At 45.7% G+C, this 20,537-nt stretch overlaps 1 protein-coding gene across 4 annotated transcripts in view; it reads left to right on the top strand.

Moving 5' to 3' along the window:
* LOC126278176 (protein cappuccino-like) overlaps positions 1-20,537 on the top strand; it is a 350,827-nt gene that overhangs the window by 217,792 nt on the left and 112,498 nt on the right. For all 4 annotated transcript variants that reach the window (XM_049978073.1, XM_049978075.1, XM_049978076.1 and 1 more), the window contains exon 4: positions 5,750-5,938. In XM_049978073.1, the coding sequence (XP_049834030.1) occupies positions 5,750-5,938 (189 nt within the window). The remainder of the gene's footprint in view (positions 1-5,749; positions 5,939-20,537) is intronic.

Genomic DNA, 20,537 nt, shown 5'->3' with positions numbered 1-20,537 from the left:
TGGAAGTGTTTTAATAAAAAGAAATGCCAGCTTCTATGTTTACAGGTGTACTAGTAGTTCTGATCTAGTCTATAGTGTAAAGAAATCACGTTTAATTCGTAAGTAAACTGGTTGAAGCGATATATGAATTTTACTAGCGCTGGTTACGTCTACTGTATTTGTTTCATTTCTGTAATTTAATTTTAGATTTTCAATCAGTACAACGCGAAGAGCGATCTAGCTGAACGCTTTGAGAAGGGAATATGGCAAACCGTCCAAACGTTGCAAAATATGGACTCAACATTTTTGGGAAGAGGGCATAGGCGGTACATCAGTTTCGTCATTCCGTATTAATGAAGACGCTGGATTACGAAAACAGCCTTCTCACATCACATACTTCTCTTCTTGATTATTGGAAACGGGTAACAGATAGATACATTAACGAGGACGTCGTATTACGGGACCAAATATGCCTTTAAGACCAGAAAAACGTCTGTAAATGCGTCCCTCTCACTGTGTTATTCACTGCTTATTTACTGCTTAGAAGAATCGGAGCTACTAATATAATGGCGCCGGCTTCAAATCAATGTACACCGTTAAGTCTGTAGCACCACCTCGCCTTGCATCTCCCTGTATCCTATTAAAAAACTGGTGTTACCTCTGATATTGGTTAGAGATTACGTAAGGATACGGGGAAATCGATGTCGCGGAACATGAATTCTTTCCAGTTCAGACATGATTCGATCCTCACTAAAGATTGATATTAAATTAATTACAGCCATTGTAAACTCTCAGTCATTCTTAGTTTCTGGAAGAGTACAGTCGTCTTAATAGAAAGGTGTCTTTATACTTGCAGTAATAAAAATGATAAAGTGTTAAAATGCCAACTTGTGTACCTTGTTCTTATTGCATTCCTTCCTGTTCCGAGACTGAATCCATATATGTTATAAAAATGGATGTATGTATGTGTGTATCTGTGTGTGTGTGTGTCACACATTTCCTCCTAAAGCAATGGACCGATTTCAACCAACCATGGTGCACATATGCCCTACCCCTTACGGTCAGGCAACAAATCGCTCAAGTTTTAATACGTTTACTCTTTACTGCTAAGACATTCCTACAGTCGAGTCAATTTATCCCTGGCATCTGGCTGCGCTTTTCACAGCATTCAACTGCGCAGCGCAAACGGGTGTAGGCGGAAACAATATCCGTGTGTATGGCTACGAGGGGCGTTTGAAAAGTCCGTGCAAAGTCCGAGGGATTGCACCACCGGCGCGTATCGAGGTCGTGTTTAGTTAGTAGCATCTTTGGAAAGATGCCATATTGGTCTATTTCTGTGTGTTTGGCATTCATGCGAATCAAGGAAGTCGAGTCATTTCGTAAACTTTCCCGGCGTCGTAACTGCTGATATTCTTCACGGGTTTGCAGTCGACGACATGATCCGGCTGCAAATCCGTGAAGAATATCAGCAAGGAAGTCGAGTGATTGTCCTTAGGAGACAAGAGAATGTTGATAAACAGTACGGTGACTCTGCACCTTCGGTTAGAACAGTTTATAAGTGGTTTCAAAATGTTTGGAGTGGCCAAATGGGCACAAGTGATGCTAAACGTTCTGGACGCCCTGTGAAGGTTACGACTCCAGAAATCATTGATAAAATCCATGATATGGTGATGGATGACAGAAGAGTTAAGGTGCGTGAGATTGCTAGTGCTGCGGGCATCTCGAATGAGCGGGTACATAATATTTTGCATAAACATTTGGACATGAGAAAACTATCCGCAAGATGGGCTCCACGATTGCTCACGCTTGACCAAAAACGGAATCGTGTGAAGTGTTGCATGGATGGTTTGCAGCTGTTCAGGAAGAATCTGCAGGACTTTAAGCGTCGTTTAGTCACTGTGGATGAAACATAGATATATTACTATACTCCTAAGACCAAACAACAATCTAAACAATGGGTTACCAAGGGAGAACCTGCACCAAAAAGGCGAAGACCATTCCTTCGGCCGGAAAGGTTATGGCGACTGTCTTTTGCGATTCGCTATGGATAATCCGCATCGACTATCTGGGAAAGGGTTAAACTGTTACAGGTGCTTATTATTCATCGTTATTGGGCGGTTTGAAAACCGAGCTGCAAGAAAAACGCCGGCGATTGGACCGCAAAAAAGTCTTTTCCATCACAATGCACCAGCACACACCTCAGCAGTTGTGGTTGCAAAATTAATGGAAATAGGATTCCAACTCGTTTCTCGGCCCCGCTATTCTCCAGACTTGGCTCCTCAGACTAATGTTTGTTCCCCAATCGGAAGAAATGTCTGGTGGGACAATGATTTTATTCAAACCCAGGAGGTGATTGCAGCAACTAATAGCTATTTTGCAGACTTGGACAATTCCCATTATTCGTAAGGGATCAACAAATTAGAACAGCGTTGGATGAAGTGTATAAGTCTAAAAGGAGACTATGTCGAAAAATAAAAAAGGTTTACCCCAAACACGTAAGTAGTTTTTATTTTTCCACGGACATTTCAAACGCCCCTCGTATGAATAGACGTTGCCAGAAGCAAGTTTACAAAATCGCGTCGGTGACATGCGGAGCAGGTACGCCCTACTTACAGAAACTGTCTGGGATCATCTTATACCGAGTCTGCCGCATAATTTCAAAGGTGTTTTCACGAATACATGGAAATGAAATTTTTTCGAAATTACACTACAGTTCACTTTTTGTTTTCGTTTCTAATAAAACATGGTACAATGAATTTCCGGGCAGTGCCGGGTTTATCAGTCGGTTGTAACATGTATCTTACGAAATATTAGTAAATTCGCATTACCTCTGGTGTTGGTCAGAGACACCTAGGAATCGTTGGCGCGGAATATGAATCCTTTCCAATACTGTGATGACTCACTGGGCACTAAAGAATAATGTAAAATTAATTACGGCCATTGTAAAATATCACTCATACTTAGTTTCTGGAAGAGTGCAGTCGCCTTTATACAAAGATATATATGTATTCTTCGCAGTAATAAAACACGAGCGATGCTTTCTAAATCAGTGCTGATTTATGGACAGAAGATTTTCTATCTCAAGGAAATATATTCTATTGGAACGCAGAATGTGTTTACCTACTTGTAAACATCCTTCTTTAGTACCACATCTCAAAAGCTTCGATTCTCTTTTTTTCGAACTTTCGCATAGTCCATGGTTCTTTTCCATTCAGTGCTAAGCTCCGAATGTACATTCCCAGAAATCTCTTCCTCAAACTGTCAAACTGAGGTGGATGTTTGATACTAGCAGGCTACTTTCGGTCATGAATGACCTCTGAGCCTCAGCTAGTCAACTTTTCATATCTTCTTTGCTTCGTCCGTCATGTATTACGAGGATCTTTGCGAAAGCAAACCCTTCTATTTTTATTCATGGGTAGTACGGGAGATACATGAATCACAACAGCACAGCAATATTTCAGCTGCAGACTGTCAGTTTTCGACATAGCCATCACCATTTGCTATGTACTTTTGCCAACGGCGAACCAGGGCCTGCATGCCGCGCTTGTAAAAATCGGAACCAACTGAAACTAACCACTTATTTACAGCTTTAACAATAGCATCTGAGTCCTGAAAATGTTCGCCACTCAGTCCACCTTTCAGGGGCCCAAATAGATGGAAATCTAAAAGCGCTAAAAGCAGTTGATCTGGTAAAACAGTCCAGCCGAATTGTGCAATGAGTTGCTTGGTCACAAAACTGGTGTTGGGGACTGCCGTTATTATGTTGCAGGTGAAAGCTGGTCTTCTTGTCTGGCCTTACCCTGGAAATTTGGGCTTTCAGCTTAGTCAGTGTCTTCTTGTGCTGAATTGACAGTTTCTCCAGGTTCCAGGACATCCAAAATAACCACATTCTGGGTATCCCAGAAGACAGTGCACATCACTTTGCCTGCAGACGACCACGTCTTGAATGTCTTCTTTGGCAGAGAATTCGCATGTCGCCATTCCGTAGACTGTCTTTTGGATTACGGCTCGTATTGGCAACACCGTCTCATCTATGGTGACGTCACCTTCAGAGGAGGAGGAGATTAATGTTTAACATCCCGTCGACAACGAGGTCATTAGAGACGGAGCGCAAGCTCGGGTGAGGGAAGGATGGGGAAGGAAATCGGCCGTGCCCTTTCAAAGGAACCATCCTGGCATTTGCCTCAAGCGATTTAGGGAAATCGCGGAAAACCTAAATCAGGATGGCCGGAGACAAGATTGAACCGTCGTCCTTCCGAATGCGAGTCCAGTGTGCTAACCACTGCGCCACCTCGCTCGGTGACGTCACCTTCAGCTTCACATTGATCCAACGTATCCCGACAAATTTCTGTTCGATGAATTTTTTGTTTTTTTGTAAACATCCGCGGTACGCATCTCGCACATACTTTGCGATAACCAAGATGTTCCAACATTGTAAAAAAAAAAAATGGCTCTGAGCACTATGGGACTTAACTGCTGTGGTCATCAGTCCCCTAGAACTTAGAACTACTTAATCCTAACTAACCTAACGACATCACACACATCCATGCCCGAGGCAGGATTCGAACCTGCGACCGTAGCAGTCGCGCGGTTCCGGACTGAGCGCCAACATTGTTTCCAAGACATTACAGACGACATTCAGCTGTGGGCACAAGTCTCTGGTCGTCATCCGCCGATCAGCACGCATGAATTGAACAAGACGCTCTTCGTTCCGAGGGATGACAGCTGTGCACGGTCGACCTCCCCGTGGCTTGTCATGAATACCATTTTCACCGCCGTAAAATGCCGTACCCATCACTTTACTTTGCACAAGTCTTCGTACACCTTTAGCAAGCGTCGATGAATTTCAAACGGCGCAATTTCTTCTGCAGTGAGGAGTTAAATCACACATCGCTGTTTTATTCACGTGTTTATATCAGACTCAATTTTAGAACACTGCTCTGCTAGCGCCAGCTACCGCAGAACAACGAAACTACCTGGAAATGAAAGAGGAAGGTTCAAGCAGTAGCACTACACCAACGACATCTAGCGCGGACATTCAAAAGTCACCACAAAAAATTGGAGGCGTTACTTTCGGAACGACCCTCGTATTTAGCTTTCAAAGTCGCACAACGCCTTCTCTTCGCCTACTTCGCGATTCTGAATTTTCATGTAAATTTTACCACTAATGGTTCAAATGGCTCTGACAACTATGGGACTTAACATCTGAGGTCATCAGTCCCCTAGAACTTGGAACTACTTACACCTAACTAACCTAAGGACATCACACACATCCATGCCCGAGGCAGGATTCGAACCTGCGACCGTAGCAGTCGTGCGGTTTCAGACTGAAACGCCTAGAACCATTCGGCCACTACGGCCGTCTTTACACCTAATCTCGTTTCTGTTTCCCCTCTTTGGTTTCGTCTTCTTCGGTGTAATCTTAGTCCGTTGTGTGTGCTCATAAGACTGTTCATTGTAGTTCTACAGGTCCTGCTGTTTTACGTTTGTTTCTGAGAACAGCAGTGTCATAATTGAATGAAATCATTGATGTCCTTTCACCCTGAATTTTAATACCGCTCCTAAACTCTTCCTTTATTTCCGCAACTGTTTCTTTGATATTTAGACTATGCGGTATAGTCGAAACATGTCACACTTTTTCTTATCCGTGCATTTTTCTCTTGGTCTTACATTGGTTGTCGTTGGCGTTCCAGCACGGCGGAAGAAATTCTCGACGCGCTGTAGGAACAGAGGAGGTCTTTGCTGACGACGTCGGTGTTCCTGTTGGCAGGTGTGGAGCAGCAGCAGCAGACGGTGGACACTCGCCGCCACTCCTCGCTGAGCGACTCCATTCCCGACAGCAACGTGCTGAGGAAGGTGGCCAGCCTCACTCTAGACAAGGGCACGCTCGAGCAGAGGGTCAACCGGCCGCGCTTCGTGCCCGAGAAGCTCGACTTCCAGATCTACCAGAAGTTCGAAGGTAAGCGCACCTGCCACTCAGGTGCGAACGCACGCTAGGGATGCCACCTAGGGCTGCACAACTTCTTCCGGGGGGGGGGGGGGGGGGGGAGGAGGGTGTACGAATAAAGAAACTACAAATATCAATAATACAGGGTGTCTCACCTAAAACCGGTAGGTATCACGCCCGACGTTAAAGTAACAATGTGGTAGACTCTCTTAAGGATGCGAAAGGGAAAGTGCAAGATCCCCTCGCTTCTAAACTGATACTGTCATTACTCAGCCTAGCCGCGAGTGCGTAGAGGGTGATATATGTGACGCACAGTATAACTGGTCAGCATTTCCACGCGGAATTTGCGAGTGTAAGTCGGACCTTCCTTGATCCGCCTTGGTGGGTCGTGTCGTCGGGTTTCCTCCTACCTGTGCGCGGTGCAGCTCTCGTTAAGTGTCGTCCCGTGCAGATTCTGCATTGGCGCATTGGATGTCTCTGTCGGTGGAAGCTAATTATCTGAAATTGCTATCGATCAACTTTGGGGTATCTGTTTACTCGAAATTAACATTCATAATGCCGTAATATCACTTTTATTCCTAATAGATCAATAATGAAACACTCATGTCACAAACTACTCGTAACCGAGAGCATGGCTACCATCGAACAATACAGGAAGAGCTCTTAACGCCGACTGCCGACTTTCGCGCGCAGTCCGTATCTCTTACTAGTTTCGTCACAGTTCGTGGATTTCCGATCGAGTTCGTACTTACTAAGATATTCATTTGTTAATGAACGGGTGTGAATTTTAACGAGGCAAAGTCGTGATAAATAGTTTTAAACATCCAGAGGCTACTCCTAGTATTCGTGTTGTCATAAATGACTTTAATTATTCAGTATAAATAAACTTAATCAGTTGATTGATGAAAGGAGGAAGTACAACATAGTTGATTGATGAAAGGAGGAAGTACAAACATTTTCCGGGAAAATCAGGACTACAGAAATACAAGTCGCTGAGGAATGAAATAAATAGGAAGTGCATGGAAGCTAAGACGAAATGGCTGCAGGAAAAATGTGAAGACATCGAAAAAGATATGATTGTCGGAAGGACAGACTTAGCATACAGGAAAGTCAAAACAACCTTTGGTGACATTAAACGCAGCGGTGGTAACATTAAGAGTGCAACGGGAATTCCACTGTTAAATGCAGAGGAGAGAGCAGATAGGTGGAAAGAATACATTGGAAGCCTCTATGAGGGGGAAGATTTGTCTGATGCGATAGAAGAAGAAACAGGAGTCGATTTAGAACAGATAGGGGATCCAGTATTAGAATCGGAATGTAAAAGAGCTTTGGAGGACTTACGGTCAAATAAGGCAGAAGGGATAGATAACATTCCATCAGAATTTCTAAAATCATTAGGGGAAGTGGCAACAAAACCGGAACAGAAGAGAAGCGAAGCATTTGAGATGTGGCGCTATAGAGGAATGTTGAAAATTAGGTGGACTGATAAGGTAAGGAATGAGGAGGTTCTACGCAGAATCGGAGAGGAAAGGAATATGTGGAAAACACTGATAAGGAGAAGGGACAGGATGATAGGACATCTGCTAAGACATGATGGAATGACTTCCATGGTACTAGAGGGAGCTGTAGAGGGCAAAAACTGTAGAGGAAGACAGAGATTGGAATACGTCAAGGAAATAATTGAGGACGTAGGTTGCAAGTGCTACTCTGAAATGAAGAGGTTAGCACAGGAAAGGAATTCGTGGCGGGCCGCATCAAACCAGTCAGTAGACTGATGACAAAAAAAACAACAACAAAAAAACATAATCGGTGACTTTGGCGCCAAGATGGCGGTACTTCCCGTCATGTATATTTCCCGGGCTGACGCTTGTTGCCACGTTCCAGCACCAAGCCCCATCCACGACGCGCGACATATGGTCGCTTCGTCACCTAGCCAGCCAGTGTGGGAATTGCTCTCCGACTCATGGCCGGCTACATCACTTTCTAACTATCGTGAATATGTCAGTAAGAGACAATAATTTATTAAAACTGGTAGAAATGTCCTCCTCACGTAAGAGGCACCTTACAAAGGCAACCTGTGGAGCTGCTCAGGATAGAACACAACGGTTCTGGTGTGGTAAGCGGCTGAGCACGGTAGCTGAACATTTATTGGTTTACTTGGTTCACAGAAAATTCATACTTTCTCTTCCTTAAAGCTTTAAAACCAATAATCCTATAACGTTTATGATGACGAATTAATTATATGATTATTGCGTTTAATACACTACTGGCCATTAAAATTGCTACACCATGAAGCTGACGTGCTACAGATGCAAAATTTAACCGACAGGAAGAACATGCTGTGATATGCAAATGATTAGCTTTTCAGAACATTCTTCTACAATGTGCTGACATGAGGAATGTTTCCAACCGATTTCTCATACACGAACAGCAGTTAACTGGCGTTACCTGGTGAAACGTTGTTGTGATGCCTCGTGTAAGGAGGAGAAATGCGTACCATCACGTTTCCGACTTTGCTAAAGGTCGGATTGGAGCCTATCGCGATTGCCATTTATCGTATCGCGACATTGCAGCTCGCGTTGGTCGAGATCGAATGACTGTTAGCAGAATATAGAATCGGTGGGATCAGGAACGTGTATTCTTCATCGCCATACTGGCGTATCACCCGGCGTGATGGTAGGGGTTGCCATTGGTTACACGTCTCGGTCACCTCTTCCTTGCATTGACGTCACTTTGAACAGTGGACGCTACATTTCAGATGTGTTACGACCCGTGGCTCTACCATTCATTCGATCCCTGCGAAACCCTACATTTCAGCAGGATAATGCACGACCGCATGTTGCAGGTCCTGTACGGGCCTTCCTGGATAAAGAAAATGTTCGACTGGTGCCCTGGCCAGCACATTATCCATATCTCTCACCAATTGAAAACGTCTGGTCAATGATGGCCGAGCAACTGGCTCGTCACAATACGCCAGTCACTACTCTTTGACGAACTGTGGTATCGTGTTGAAGCTGCATGCCGATACATGCATACCTATACATGCATACCTATACATGCCACCGAGCTATGTTTGACTATCAAGGCTATCAAGGCCGTTATTACGGCCAGAGGTGGTTGTTCTGGGTACTGATTTCTCAGGATCTATGCACACAAATTGCGTGAAAATGTAATCACACATCAGTTCTAGTATAATATATTTGTCCAATAAATACGTGTTTATCATCTGCATTTCTTCTTGGTGTAGCAATTTTAATGGTCAGTAGTGTATTTTCGGTCATCGATGGGCTATAATACAAGTTCAGGAGTTCTCAAAGTTAGGATTGTGTTTCCTTTCCAGACAATAATCGATCGCTCGTCATGCTAAAAAATAAAGCGTCTAAATAAATTGGTGCAGTACAATGTAAGCCTCTGATATCGGTCCCAAATTGCCCCACTGACGCGGATATAAAATTACCTAGAAACTTACCAAGGTGCTTTCACACACTATCCGAATGCCAGTCAACGTTTGCAATAGCTTTTTTCTTCAGGGGCGTGATTCTAAAAAGCACAAGTCACGCCCATCTAAATAAAAGAAGTGATCGATAGAACTATCGTATTTTATCACATCTGTTTGTAGTAGCGTACTACAAAATACTCTTGAATTCAAACATTAAACATTCAAAGATTAAAACAAAAACCTTTCTCATGGAAACCAGCATCGATTCAGACAACGGAAAATAAGCGAACTTAACTCGCTCTCTTTACATAATGTTTCCTCGCATGGATAGATGAAACTAGATGCTATCGGCGTTTCTAGACTTTCGAAAGGCTTGCGATTGAGTACTACGTTGAAGCCTCTTAAAAGGATTTCTAGTATGACATTTTGGCTTTCATTGGTTCATGGATTCCAGAAATATATCTTTTAGCAGCGCCAGAAACACCCGGCAAGTCCATTACCTCTCATTATTCAGGCACCCATTGGCAGAGTGATGAACCATTCTGCTATAAGAGAACGTGATGGCAACAGAGCTTCACTGACAGGTCATTTCAGTTCATAACGTCCTCGCTGGTGGAAGTGTTAATTAAAAAGACTCGCACTTCCAAGAAACGCCGTAAACAGCGTGTTTTACTCCGGACGAAACAGCTGCACTGTGCCCAATTGCATCGTAAATGAGCGACTGGTCGTTTGACGAGACACGCCGGGCGTCACTGTTAATCAAGCATTCAGCTCCGTCACGGTCTATTTATACCCCACGGTCGATCGCACCTGTGTTTCTTCATTGACAAACACTAAGCGACCGAAAGCTATTGGAGTCTGGACAGTCATTGTCGAAACCTTGTCGTAAAGAAGACAGCCTTGGAGCTTATTTTACCGTATTGCCGATTTATTTTTTGTATCCCATGTAGGGGTGGGAAAAACCGACCGGTTAAAAACGATACTAGTACTTTGGTTCGGAATAACCGGCTATTTTCGGTACTTGTTTGAGACGTGTTAGTGATCATTTTTAAAAACATGTACGGAAATATGTGAGTGACATTGCATCTCTGGCAGTAATAGTACTTTGACGGAGAACAAAAAAAGGAAAAGAATATTATTTACTCCTTCCACGAATTGTAAAGAAATGAATTCTCAACCATTTGGCTGCGAGTTCAAAAATATCCTCTAACGTTTTGCAACTGTTCTGAGTGCTCCTGTGCGCAACAGATAAGTTACTTCGTCTTGCCGCTGCAACTGCGTGAACAGCAACAAACTAAAATGTTTCAAAAAGCAATACTACGATCCATGCAGAGTGCAATGCGTGGACTAATTACAACAGTTACTGCCATACTTTTATACATAAAAAATTGAATGATTAGGAGGGGTTTGGTCAACTAACCTTAAACGATGTAAAGATAAACGAAGGAAAACAATAAAGCTTTTAATTTACAATATTCAGAAAATAGAAGATTTAAATACTGACAAACTTCACACAGCCTTTTAATTGTTCCATAATGTCTATATTCAATAAACAAGATACGAATACTACTCTGAGTGCGTCCACACACAAATCTGACAAAATCCCACCAGTGCTCAAGCAAGCAACAACTACATGCAGCGAAAAGACAAAGTACCAAAAATAGTCAATTAAAACCAAAGTCTCCTCCGGCGCTTCTAGGACTGTAACGGCAGACTGCGACCTCTCATGTCGCGCGGCTTCCCTCCACCGCACGCTGCGTTCAACCACTACCGACTCCCCTCAACTGCTCTCCAACTACTACTCGTGATTTTAATAACCCAGACTCAGAGTTTATGTATGCGCACAGCAGAATGATAGACGTACAGCTATCAAGTTTGCCCTCGATTATAACAGTTTCTCTATTTTTTTTACTAATAACCGGGTAAAAATGCCAAATTATTAGTCATAGCAGCAGTGCTAAAATTTTTTACTTTCAAATAAACCTTTTTAAAGAGAGCAATTTTTCCAGAATGAAATTTTCACTCTGCAGCGGAGTGTGCGCTGCTATGAAACTTACTGGCAGATTAAAACTGTGTGCTGGACCGAGACTCGAACTCGGGACCTTTGCCTTTCGCGGGCAAGTGGTCTACCAACAGGAGGTACAGGCGGAATTGAAGTTGTGAGGACGGGTCGTGAGTCTTGTTTGGGTAGCTCAGTTGGCTAGTGCGGCTCTCGCAGCCGAGCGAAGCAGACGTGCGGTGTGTGCTCTCCGCTGACAGAGGGCCCGCGCGCCTTGTTTTCTTTCATCGGCCGACACTAACGTGACGCCGTAGCGCTACAAGACCATGGCAAATCAATACAGAAGATCAACCTTGAAATTCACATTTCGGAACGACTTTATCCGACCAAAGAAGCTCGAAGTCGAACGCTTTTTAAAAGAGGAAGCCAAGGACCCGGCTGCCGACATTGTCGGCATTCACTTTTCGATCGTCAGTAGCACGGTCTATGTAAAGCTCATAAACGAAACTACTTGCGACAAGGTGCTTCGAGAGGTGAAACAAGAACTCCGCCTCTGCCACGCAGATGGCAATGTTGGCGACGTCGAGGTCGGCTATGCCGCAATGGGACTGCGGACTATACGCATCTTCGAACTTCCATTTGAACTCCCAGCGGCAGAAGTTGTAGCGGCGCTCCGCCCCTACGGCACGGTACACGAACACGTGGCTGAAAAATGGACCCAGTTTAAGACGTATCCAGTACTCAATGGAGTACGCCAAGTGCGCATAGATCTCCAACGACACGTGCCATCCTATCTACAGATGCCGGGCCATGGTTGTTAATGACGGCCAGCCAAAGACGTGTTCCGGATGCGGCAAGGAAGGTCACCTTCGTTCCGAGTGCCTCCAGCGTCGGATCACACAACTCCCACCGAAGGACGTTGCACCACCAGTGGCGAAGACTATTCTACCCGTTACTTACGCGGCGGCACTCACGACGTTCTCCACACAACAGACACGGCCGACCGCTTCAGCGGTACAAGAATCACTTTCCACGGACAAAAACCTGGATGATCCGCCGACCTGGCCAGTGGTGGAACATAGTACTACGACTCTGGAGCTACAGAACGCGACAGACATTGACGCCAGTAAGATGGCAATTGATTCTCTTATTGTACCGACCGAAGCGTTTGTTCCGGCGGAGCGTGAGTCAGTGCCGTCTTCTGACAATGAAGGCCACGTACGGAAACAGCGATCACCGAAACGCCGGAAGCGCCGTCGTCAGACCGTGTCGGAACACAGCGGTTCGCATACGGCCGGGGAAGAACAACTGACCACTCAAGTAGCCAGCCGCGAAGCTGAAGCTGTTTCTACTGACTCCAACCTTGCAGAACAGACAGAAAAACACGCAGATTTCGACCATCAGCCCATTGACAGAAACAGTGAGCAGCGGGAAGGTACCAGTGCAGGCAGCGAAGTCGCCCGGTCCCTTACTATCAAACATTCCGGGGCTATGGAACATGAACAGACATCCTGGGCCGAGGACATCGAGACACAAATTCCCGATCAGCGACAAGCTGAGGCGCCACCGGATCATGCAGCATAAGCAGTACAAGGAGGACCGCATTCGGCGGGCGGTGACATCACTTCCGATGTTCGCTTCTCTCCAACATGGATAACCTCGCCCAAACAACGCGTTGCTAGGCTTACCGCCTGGCGACAGTGAATATCAACATGGTCAGTTCTCCTGTCAAGGTCCAACTTTTGAAAGAAACCATACGAGCCATGGGAGTTGACCTTGCTTTTCTACAAGAAGTGAAAACGACTGCACTCCCGCACTTTTACGTGTACACCACGCACGTGACGCCCGGTAGCCCTGCAGACACCGGAGTGGCAATATTAGTGCGTGAAGGTATTGAAGTTACCGACGTCACGTTTCTTCCCTCCGCGCGAGGAATAGCATTTACGGCACTCAACACCCGATTCATTAATGTTTACGCGCCGTCGGGTACCACAAGACGTCACGACCGCACCAGATTCTACTCCACAGATGTCGCTCCCTTTTTCCTTGGACGATACGACCACAGCGTCTTCGCCGGCGATTTTAATTGCGTACTTCACCCCACGGACCAAATCCCACATTACATGCCTTGTCCGGAACTGGGTGCGATGATCCAAGAACTTCACTTGTGCGACACGTGGGAAAAAGTCCATGGTAACCGCTCTGGCCACACTCATCTTACCAGTCATTCGGCCAGTCGACTTGACCGCATATATGTGTCACAAGATCTCACACAAGGTGTGGTGGACGCCGAACTATGGCCTCAAGCCTATTCCGATCACAGTGCCTATATCTGCACTATACACCTACGCAGCAATGGCTTTTGGAAGCTCAACATAACTCATCTCCAGGACCTGGATTGCCGCCGGCAAGTTGCAGCAACGGGGACTGACGGTGAGCGCCGCCACCCACGATACACCTCGACCCTGGAGTGGTGGCTCCTCTGTGCCAAACCAACAGTCCGCAGGACACTTGTACAATATGGCAAGGACGTGACTGCGTGGCATCGACAGACCCTCGATTTCTACTACGCGGCACTCAGGGACCTCGACGCCTTACCCCCTTCCCCGGAGAGACAACATGACCAAAGCAGAATCAAGGCTCACATACTATCATTGACGAAGCGCCGACTAGAAGGTGCAGTAGTCCGCTCGCGACGGCACGACCGAACGGTTGCAGAGGAACCCACTATGCACCACGTTGTGGCGGATAAGCGCCGACAACGCCAACATTTAATCACACAACTCAGGACACACGACGGTCGCTTATGTACGACCCAAGCAACCATAGTAAAGGCGGTGGAGGATCATTTTCGTCATCTTTACAAGGAAAGAACCGCGATGACGAGGCCACTACTGAAGTGTTACATCAGGTAACACGTGCTATCGACGAGGCTACCGTGAATGCACTAACAGAGAAAATCTCACTTTAAGAAGTCGAAGACGCCGTGGACAAAGGTGCGGCCAATAAGTCTCCTGGACATGATGGATTGCCCATCGAATTCTACCGGACTTTCCGTGACATCATGATGCCTCGCTGGGTTATAATGTTCCGCGAAATTATGTCTCCAGACTGTGTTGTGCCGCCAGCGTTTGTAGAAGGTCTTCTCATACCGGTACACAAGCCAGTTGGAGGGCTATCGATTAACGACTATCGGCCGCTTACAATTCTGAACGCCGATTACAAGATTTTCACCAGGATTATGGCGAGCCGTATTAAGACGACTTTGCCGATGATCCTCGCTCCAGAACAGACGTCGCAGGGGGAAGAAGCCAACATACACATGGCCACCGGTGACTGCAGGGACTTAATAGCGATCGCTTCTGCGTGCCGTCTGAGAGCGGCGATCGTCTCCGTAGATTTCAACCGCGCCTTCTATAGAGTGCACCACAACTTCCTCCTACGAGTGAAGGACTGTATGGGATTTCTCCCCCCCCCCCCCCCCCCCCCCCCCCGCGGGCCTCATCGACACCCTACGGCGTCTTTGGAGCGCAGCCAGCTCACACGTCCAGGTCAATGGAAGGATGGTAGGACCAGTACCCACTAAGAGGTCTCTACGACAGGGTTGTCCCCTTTCTACCTACCTTTATGCAGCCACTCCCAGGGGGCCTTAACCACCGCCTATCTGGCATCACGCTGCGGGACGTCAGCTTTCGCTATAGGACATACGCTGACGACCTGCTACTGCTGGTTCGTTCCACTGACAAGGTTCAAAGCGTACTAACCTGGATTGAGCGATACGGACAGGCCGCAGGCAGTCTTCTGAACATCAACCAGTCGCCGGCGTTGGATATTGGGCGTGGTCTCGGACCGGAAGCCCTCGCTCCCCCTTATCTGCGATATTTGGGAATCACGTTCAAGAAAGATGTACGTAAAACAGCTGCAGCCAGCTACCGACGGTTATTACAGATCATACCCACAATGGTGCGACAGAACCTGCTCCGGGACTTGAATCAGCTACAACGTGTTGAATACCTGAACCTCTACGTAGCATCAAAACTCAACCATGTCTCACAGGTCCTCCCACTACCGCTGCAGATAGGTCGCCGGCTTCAGGCGGCCTTCAGTTACTACGTTTCCGCAGGTCATATCTTTAAAGTACGATACGACACTCTTACCCTCCCAGTGCACAAAGGAGGACTGAGAATGGTCAACGTCAGGGTGAGAGCAGCTGCCCTTTACATGAGCAACATGAGGAAACGATGGAAATGTCAATATACCTCTCTCACGGGTTGTTTACTACAGGTTCTAATGCCAGTCTCTAACGTCCCGCCGGTGTCGGTTGCGCACGTCGCACCACACCTCTCCCATGTGTCGACCTTCATTTTTGATTACAGCCATGTCAGCTCGAACCTCTCCGCCACACGTCCACCAAAGGCGAAAGATTTTTATACCAGCCTCCTGCGGGCTGTTCCCCATAACGTGGTGGAAACAAGTACCCTACGGTTCACTGACCAAGAGTGTGGAAAACGATACACCACAACTTTCTGTCATCCACGGTGCGTTCGAAATGGTATCAGATCGCCAACAAAAAATATGCCACACGACAGCGACTTCACACTATTGGACTGGCAGACTCCCTTATTGCCCAGATTGTCACCGTTTGGATACCGATGAACGTCGTTTTACTTGCGCATCATCGTCCGGAGTTTGGCGACTAACACAGAAGATACTGGCTTCTTACCTCCGGGTCACACCTGATATGATTGATCCTCAGATCCTACTCTGTCCCGATGAAACTTACTTTCCGGCTGCAAAATATCATGCGCTTACATGGTTCAAAGGACTTACCGCCGCCCACATCTTTAGCGACGGAGAGAAAGAGCAGCTTGATTACTGGTGGTTCCTACAGAATGCTCACAATGCCCTCGAACGCACACCGAAATACCGTACGCTCTTCGCAAATTATTTACGCAGCGTTTTCGTTAACCCCCCACTCAGCTGGGGACTGCGAAGCTGTCTGGCTGGCTCTGAGCACTATGGGACTTAACATCTGTGGTCATCAGTCCTCTAGAACTTAGAACTACTTAAACCTAACTAACCTAAGAACATCACACACATCCATGCCCGAGTCAGGATTCGAACCTGCGACCTGAGCGGTCACGCGGTTCCAGACTGAAGCGTCTAAACCGCACGGCCACATCGGCCGGCTGGTTAATGTTCTGTGCCGCATCACACTAACGGCTGAACGTTCTGCCTTGTCAGCCATGAGAGAAGGAAGAGACAAGTTGATGCAAGGATGCTGTTTTCCTTGAGGCACTAGCGAAATAGAATGGTTCAAATGGCTCTGAGCACTATGGGACTTAACATCTATGGTCATCAGTCCCCTAGAACTTAGAACTACTTAAACCTAACTAACCTAAGGACAACACATAACACCCAGCCATCACGAGGCAGAGAAAATCCCTGACCCCGCGAAGCAGAATGCCTCCGTTGCAGATGCCCTTCAAAGGCGCTATTGGAGATATCAGATAACGATGGCGAGGCTCCAAGTGGAACCAGTTACATTACTGAAGAACCTTTAGTTGGATTTACATCAGTGATTTCTGTTTTTATTTTTTGATTACTCTTTTATGCCACCTTTGTTGTTGTAACACTTACTTGTAACACTTAGTTAAGAGAATTCTCATTTGTACACGTTCCCTAAATGTAATCACGTGAAAAAAAAGTGGCAAAGGATAACCCTAACCTTGATTTCCCATATTTCCCCTGGTATATAGGCAGCTCTCTGGGGTGGGTTTACTCAGGAGCCAACGCCTGAAGCGGATCAGATTTTTTGTTATAGGATGAAAAGTGGCGGTGGCACTTAGATTTTTGTAGTTCAATTATCCTAAGGGGCTTTTTAAGAAAAAAAAAGCGGTAGCATTCGTTCTTTCTGTCTACAATGTCTGTGAATCGAGAAAAAAAAAATGCTGTTCTAGGCGCTCAGTCCGGAACCGCGCGACTGCTACGGTCGCAGGTTCGAGTTTCCACAATAAAAAAAAGAAAAGGAAAAAAATTTAAAAAACAGTTGGTAGAGCACTTGCCCGCGAAAGGCAAAGGTCCCGAGTTCGAGTCTCAACGCGTCACACAGTTTTAATCTGCCAGGAAGTTTCAGAGTAATTTTTATTCGTAAACTTTGCATTGCTTTGAAATATTGCGTTATTATAGAAAATGAGGAAAAGCGATCAGTTTTAATTCGATGACAATTCCAACAGTAACGTGCAACAAACGTATGGCATACTCGTAAGAACTGGTACAGGATTACTGGGATAATAATGTACCGGTTACCATGAGGTGTGGCCTGTTAGATTGCACGCGTGTGCATGCAGTGTGCAAAACTAGCGCCGTCTGGCCTATATAGTAGTTTCTCACTGTCGTCGTCGGACATAAGTTACGGCAAGGCACCATACACTAGTCTGGAAGTTTTTACGAAGTATGCCATCTGTGAAGTACAATGCTCCATTTGTTTTCTTGTGATAAAATGTAAGGAGAAAACTGACGGCTTAACAGTTCATTCATAGTTTACAATAAAAATAAAAGCAGCTGAATTGCTGTCTGTGTCTACATAACATGCCTTTATCTGCTTGTAGCCCCTGAAAACGGACAAATTGACACAAAAAATGGAGTCCTGCACATTCAGTTTTTGCTCTTTAGCAGTGAGTATCCGCAGCGTCCGAATAGTGGTATGATTCCCCATTACAACCTGATTTCTGAGCAGAGTTTCAAAAAATTAGAATCAGAAGCAGAATACTGGTTACTCTTTTGTAGTAGTCAACCACTTACCACTTTTCGAGAAAATCAGCGAACGGTGGACGGACTAAATTTTCGTTTATTTGCCTACTTAATTTAATATTCTGATTCTATGTGCCGTTAAAAAAGAAGTAACAATATTTCAGTCTTTGTTCGAGTTCTACGTTTAGTGCAGGAAATAATAGGAATAACAAACCGAAAATAGGTTATTTCAGAAACCTGTTATTTTAAGCAGTTTTTGATAGCTCGGTTAAACTGGCGCTGAAAAAACCGATGTAACTGAAAACCGATGCTTCAGCGATAGCTGCCATCCAAATTCCCCTGTAATGTAATCATTAGAAGCGTTTTGAATCGCATTTACGCCTACTGTCTTGAGGTGGCGACTTCCTTTTACTTGGCCTCCGGAATATATCTACCTTTATCTATCTTAAAGGTGTAATCGTTGGCATAATCTTTTTACAAAACGCATGAACTGAAACGTAATAGGAAACTAATGAATTCACTATTTCAACAAAAAAGTGCATTCTAGCCAGGCAAAAGTACACACGTTGATTGAAATAATGTGAAGGCGGGAGTTAAATTTTAGCTGCACTAAGGAAGCGCAAATTTCTAAATATTTGACGCAAAAACAAAATAAAAAATTACGTTAATAAGCAATAAAGATGGGATTTTTTAATATTATGGTTAAACAATATTTACAACTAGATTACTTACGCTTTCGCTATGACTGCCCAATGTAATTCCTAATAGTGCCTCTTGGCGTCAGGTAAAAATTAAATGAAAGAAACATTTATTAATACCAGATTAAAGCGGGAGCACCTGTGGAAAATTCTGCTTTCAAGCGCTACAGATCATTCAAAAATAGACGTCTGGTTCTTTCCAATTTTGAGCATGTAAACAGTGAGCCTAAGTAGTTAATGTTATATTATTATACAGGGTGTTACAAAAAGGTACGGCCAAACTTTCAGGAAACACTCCTCACACACAATTAAAGAAAAGACGTTATGTGGACATGTGTCCGGGCCGGCCGCGGTGGTCTCGCGGTTCTAGGCGCGCAGTCCGGAACCGTGCGACTGCTACGGTCGCAGGTTCGAATCCTGCCTCGGGCATGGATGTGTTTGATGTCCTTAGGTTAGTTAGGTTTAAGTAGTTCTAAGTTCTAGGGGACTAATGACCACAGCAGTTGAGTCCCATAGTGCTCAGAGCCATTTGAACCATTTTTTGAACATGTGTCCGGAAACGCTTGTGTTGACATGCGACTCATTGCTCTAAGCATCAAGCACATCAGTACGTAGCATCAACAGGTTAGTGTTCATCACGAACGTGATTTTGCAGTTAGTGCAATGTTTACAAATGCGGAGTTGGCAGATGCCCATTTGATGTATGGATTAGCACGCGGTAATAGCCGTGACGCGGTACGTTTGTAACGAGACAGATTTCCAGAACGAAGGTGTTCCGACAGGTAGACGTTCGAAGCAACTGATCGGCGTCTTAGGGAGCACGGAACATTCCAGCCTATGACTCGCGACTGGGGAAGACCTAGAACGACGAGGACACCTGCAATGGACGAGGCAATTCTTCGTGCAGTTGACGATAACCCTAATGTCAGCGCCAAGAGAAGTTGCTGCTGTACAAGGTAACGTTGACCACGTCACTGTATGGAGAGTGCTACAGGAGAACCAGTTGTTCCCGTACCATGTACAGCGTGTGCAGGCACTATCAGCAGCTGATTGGCCTCCACGGGTACACTTCTGCGAATGGTTCATCCAGCAATGTGTCACTCCTCATTTCAGCGCAAATGTTCTCTTTACGGATAAGGCTTCATTCCAACGTGATCAAATTGTAAATTTTCACAGTCAACATGTGTGGGCTGACGAGAATCCCCACGCAATTGTGCAATCACGTCATCAACACAGATATTCTGTGAACGTTCGGGCAGGCATTGTTAGTGATGTCTTGATTGGGCCCCATGTTCTTCCACCTACGCTCAGTGCAGCACGTTATCATGTTTTCATACGGGATACTCTAACTGTGCTGCTAGAACATGTGCCTTTACAAGTACGACACAACATGTGGTTCATGCACGATGGAGCTCGCGCACATTTCAGTCGAAGCGTTCGTACGCTTCTCAACAACAGATTCGGTGACCGATGGATTGGTAGAGGCGGACCAATTCCATGGCCTCCACGCTCTCCTGACCTCAACCCTCTTGACTTTCATTTATGGGGGCATTTGAAAGCTCTTGTCTACACAACCCCGGTACCAAATGTAGAGACTCTTCGTGCTCGTATTGTGGACGGCTGTGATACAATACGCCGTTCTCCAGGGCTGCACCAGCGCGTCATGGATTCTATGCGACGGAGGGTGGATGCATGTATCCTGGCTAACGGAGGACATTTTGA

The sequence above is a fragment of the Schistocerca gregaria genome, chromosome 6 (genome assembly GCF_023897955.1).
Source record: "Schistocerca gregaria isolate iqSchGreg1 chromosome 6, iqSchGreg1.2, whole genome shotgun sequence".
Taxonomy (NCBI): domain Eukaryota; kingdom Metazoa; phylum Arthropoda; class Insecta; order Orthoptera; family Acrididae; genus Schistocerca; species Schistocerca gregaria.
The sequence above is the reverse complement of the archived record's forward strand: the minus strand, read 5'-3'. Positions and strand labels throughout refer to the sequence as shown.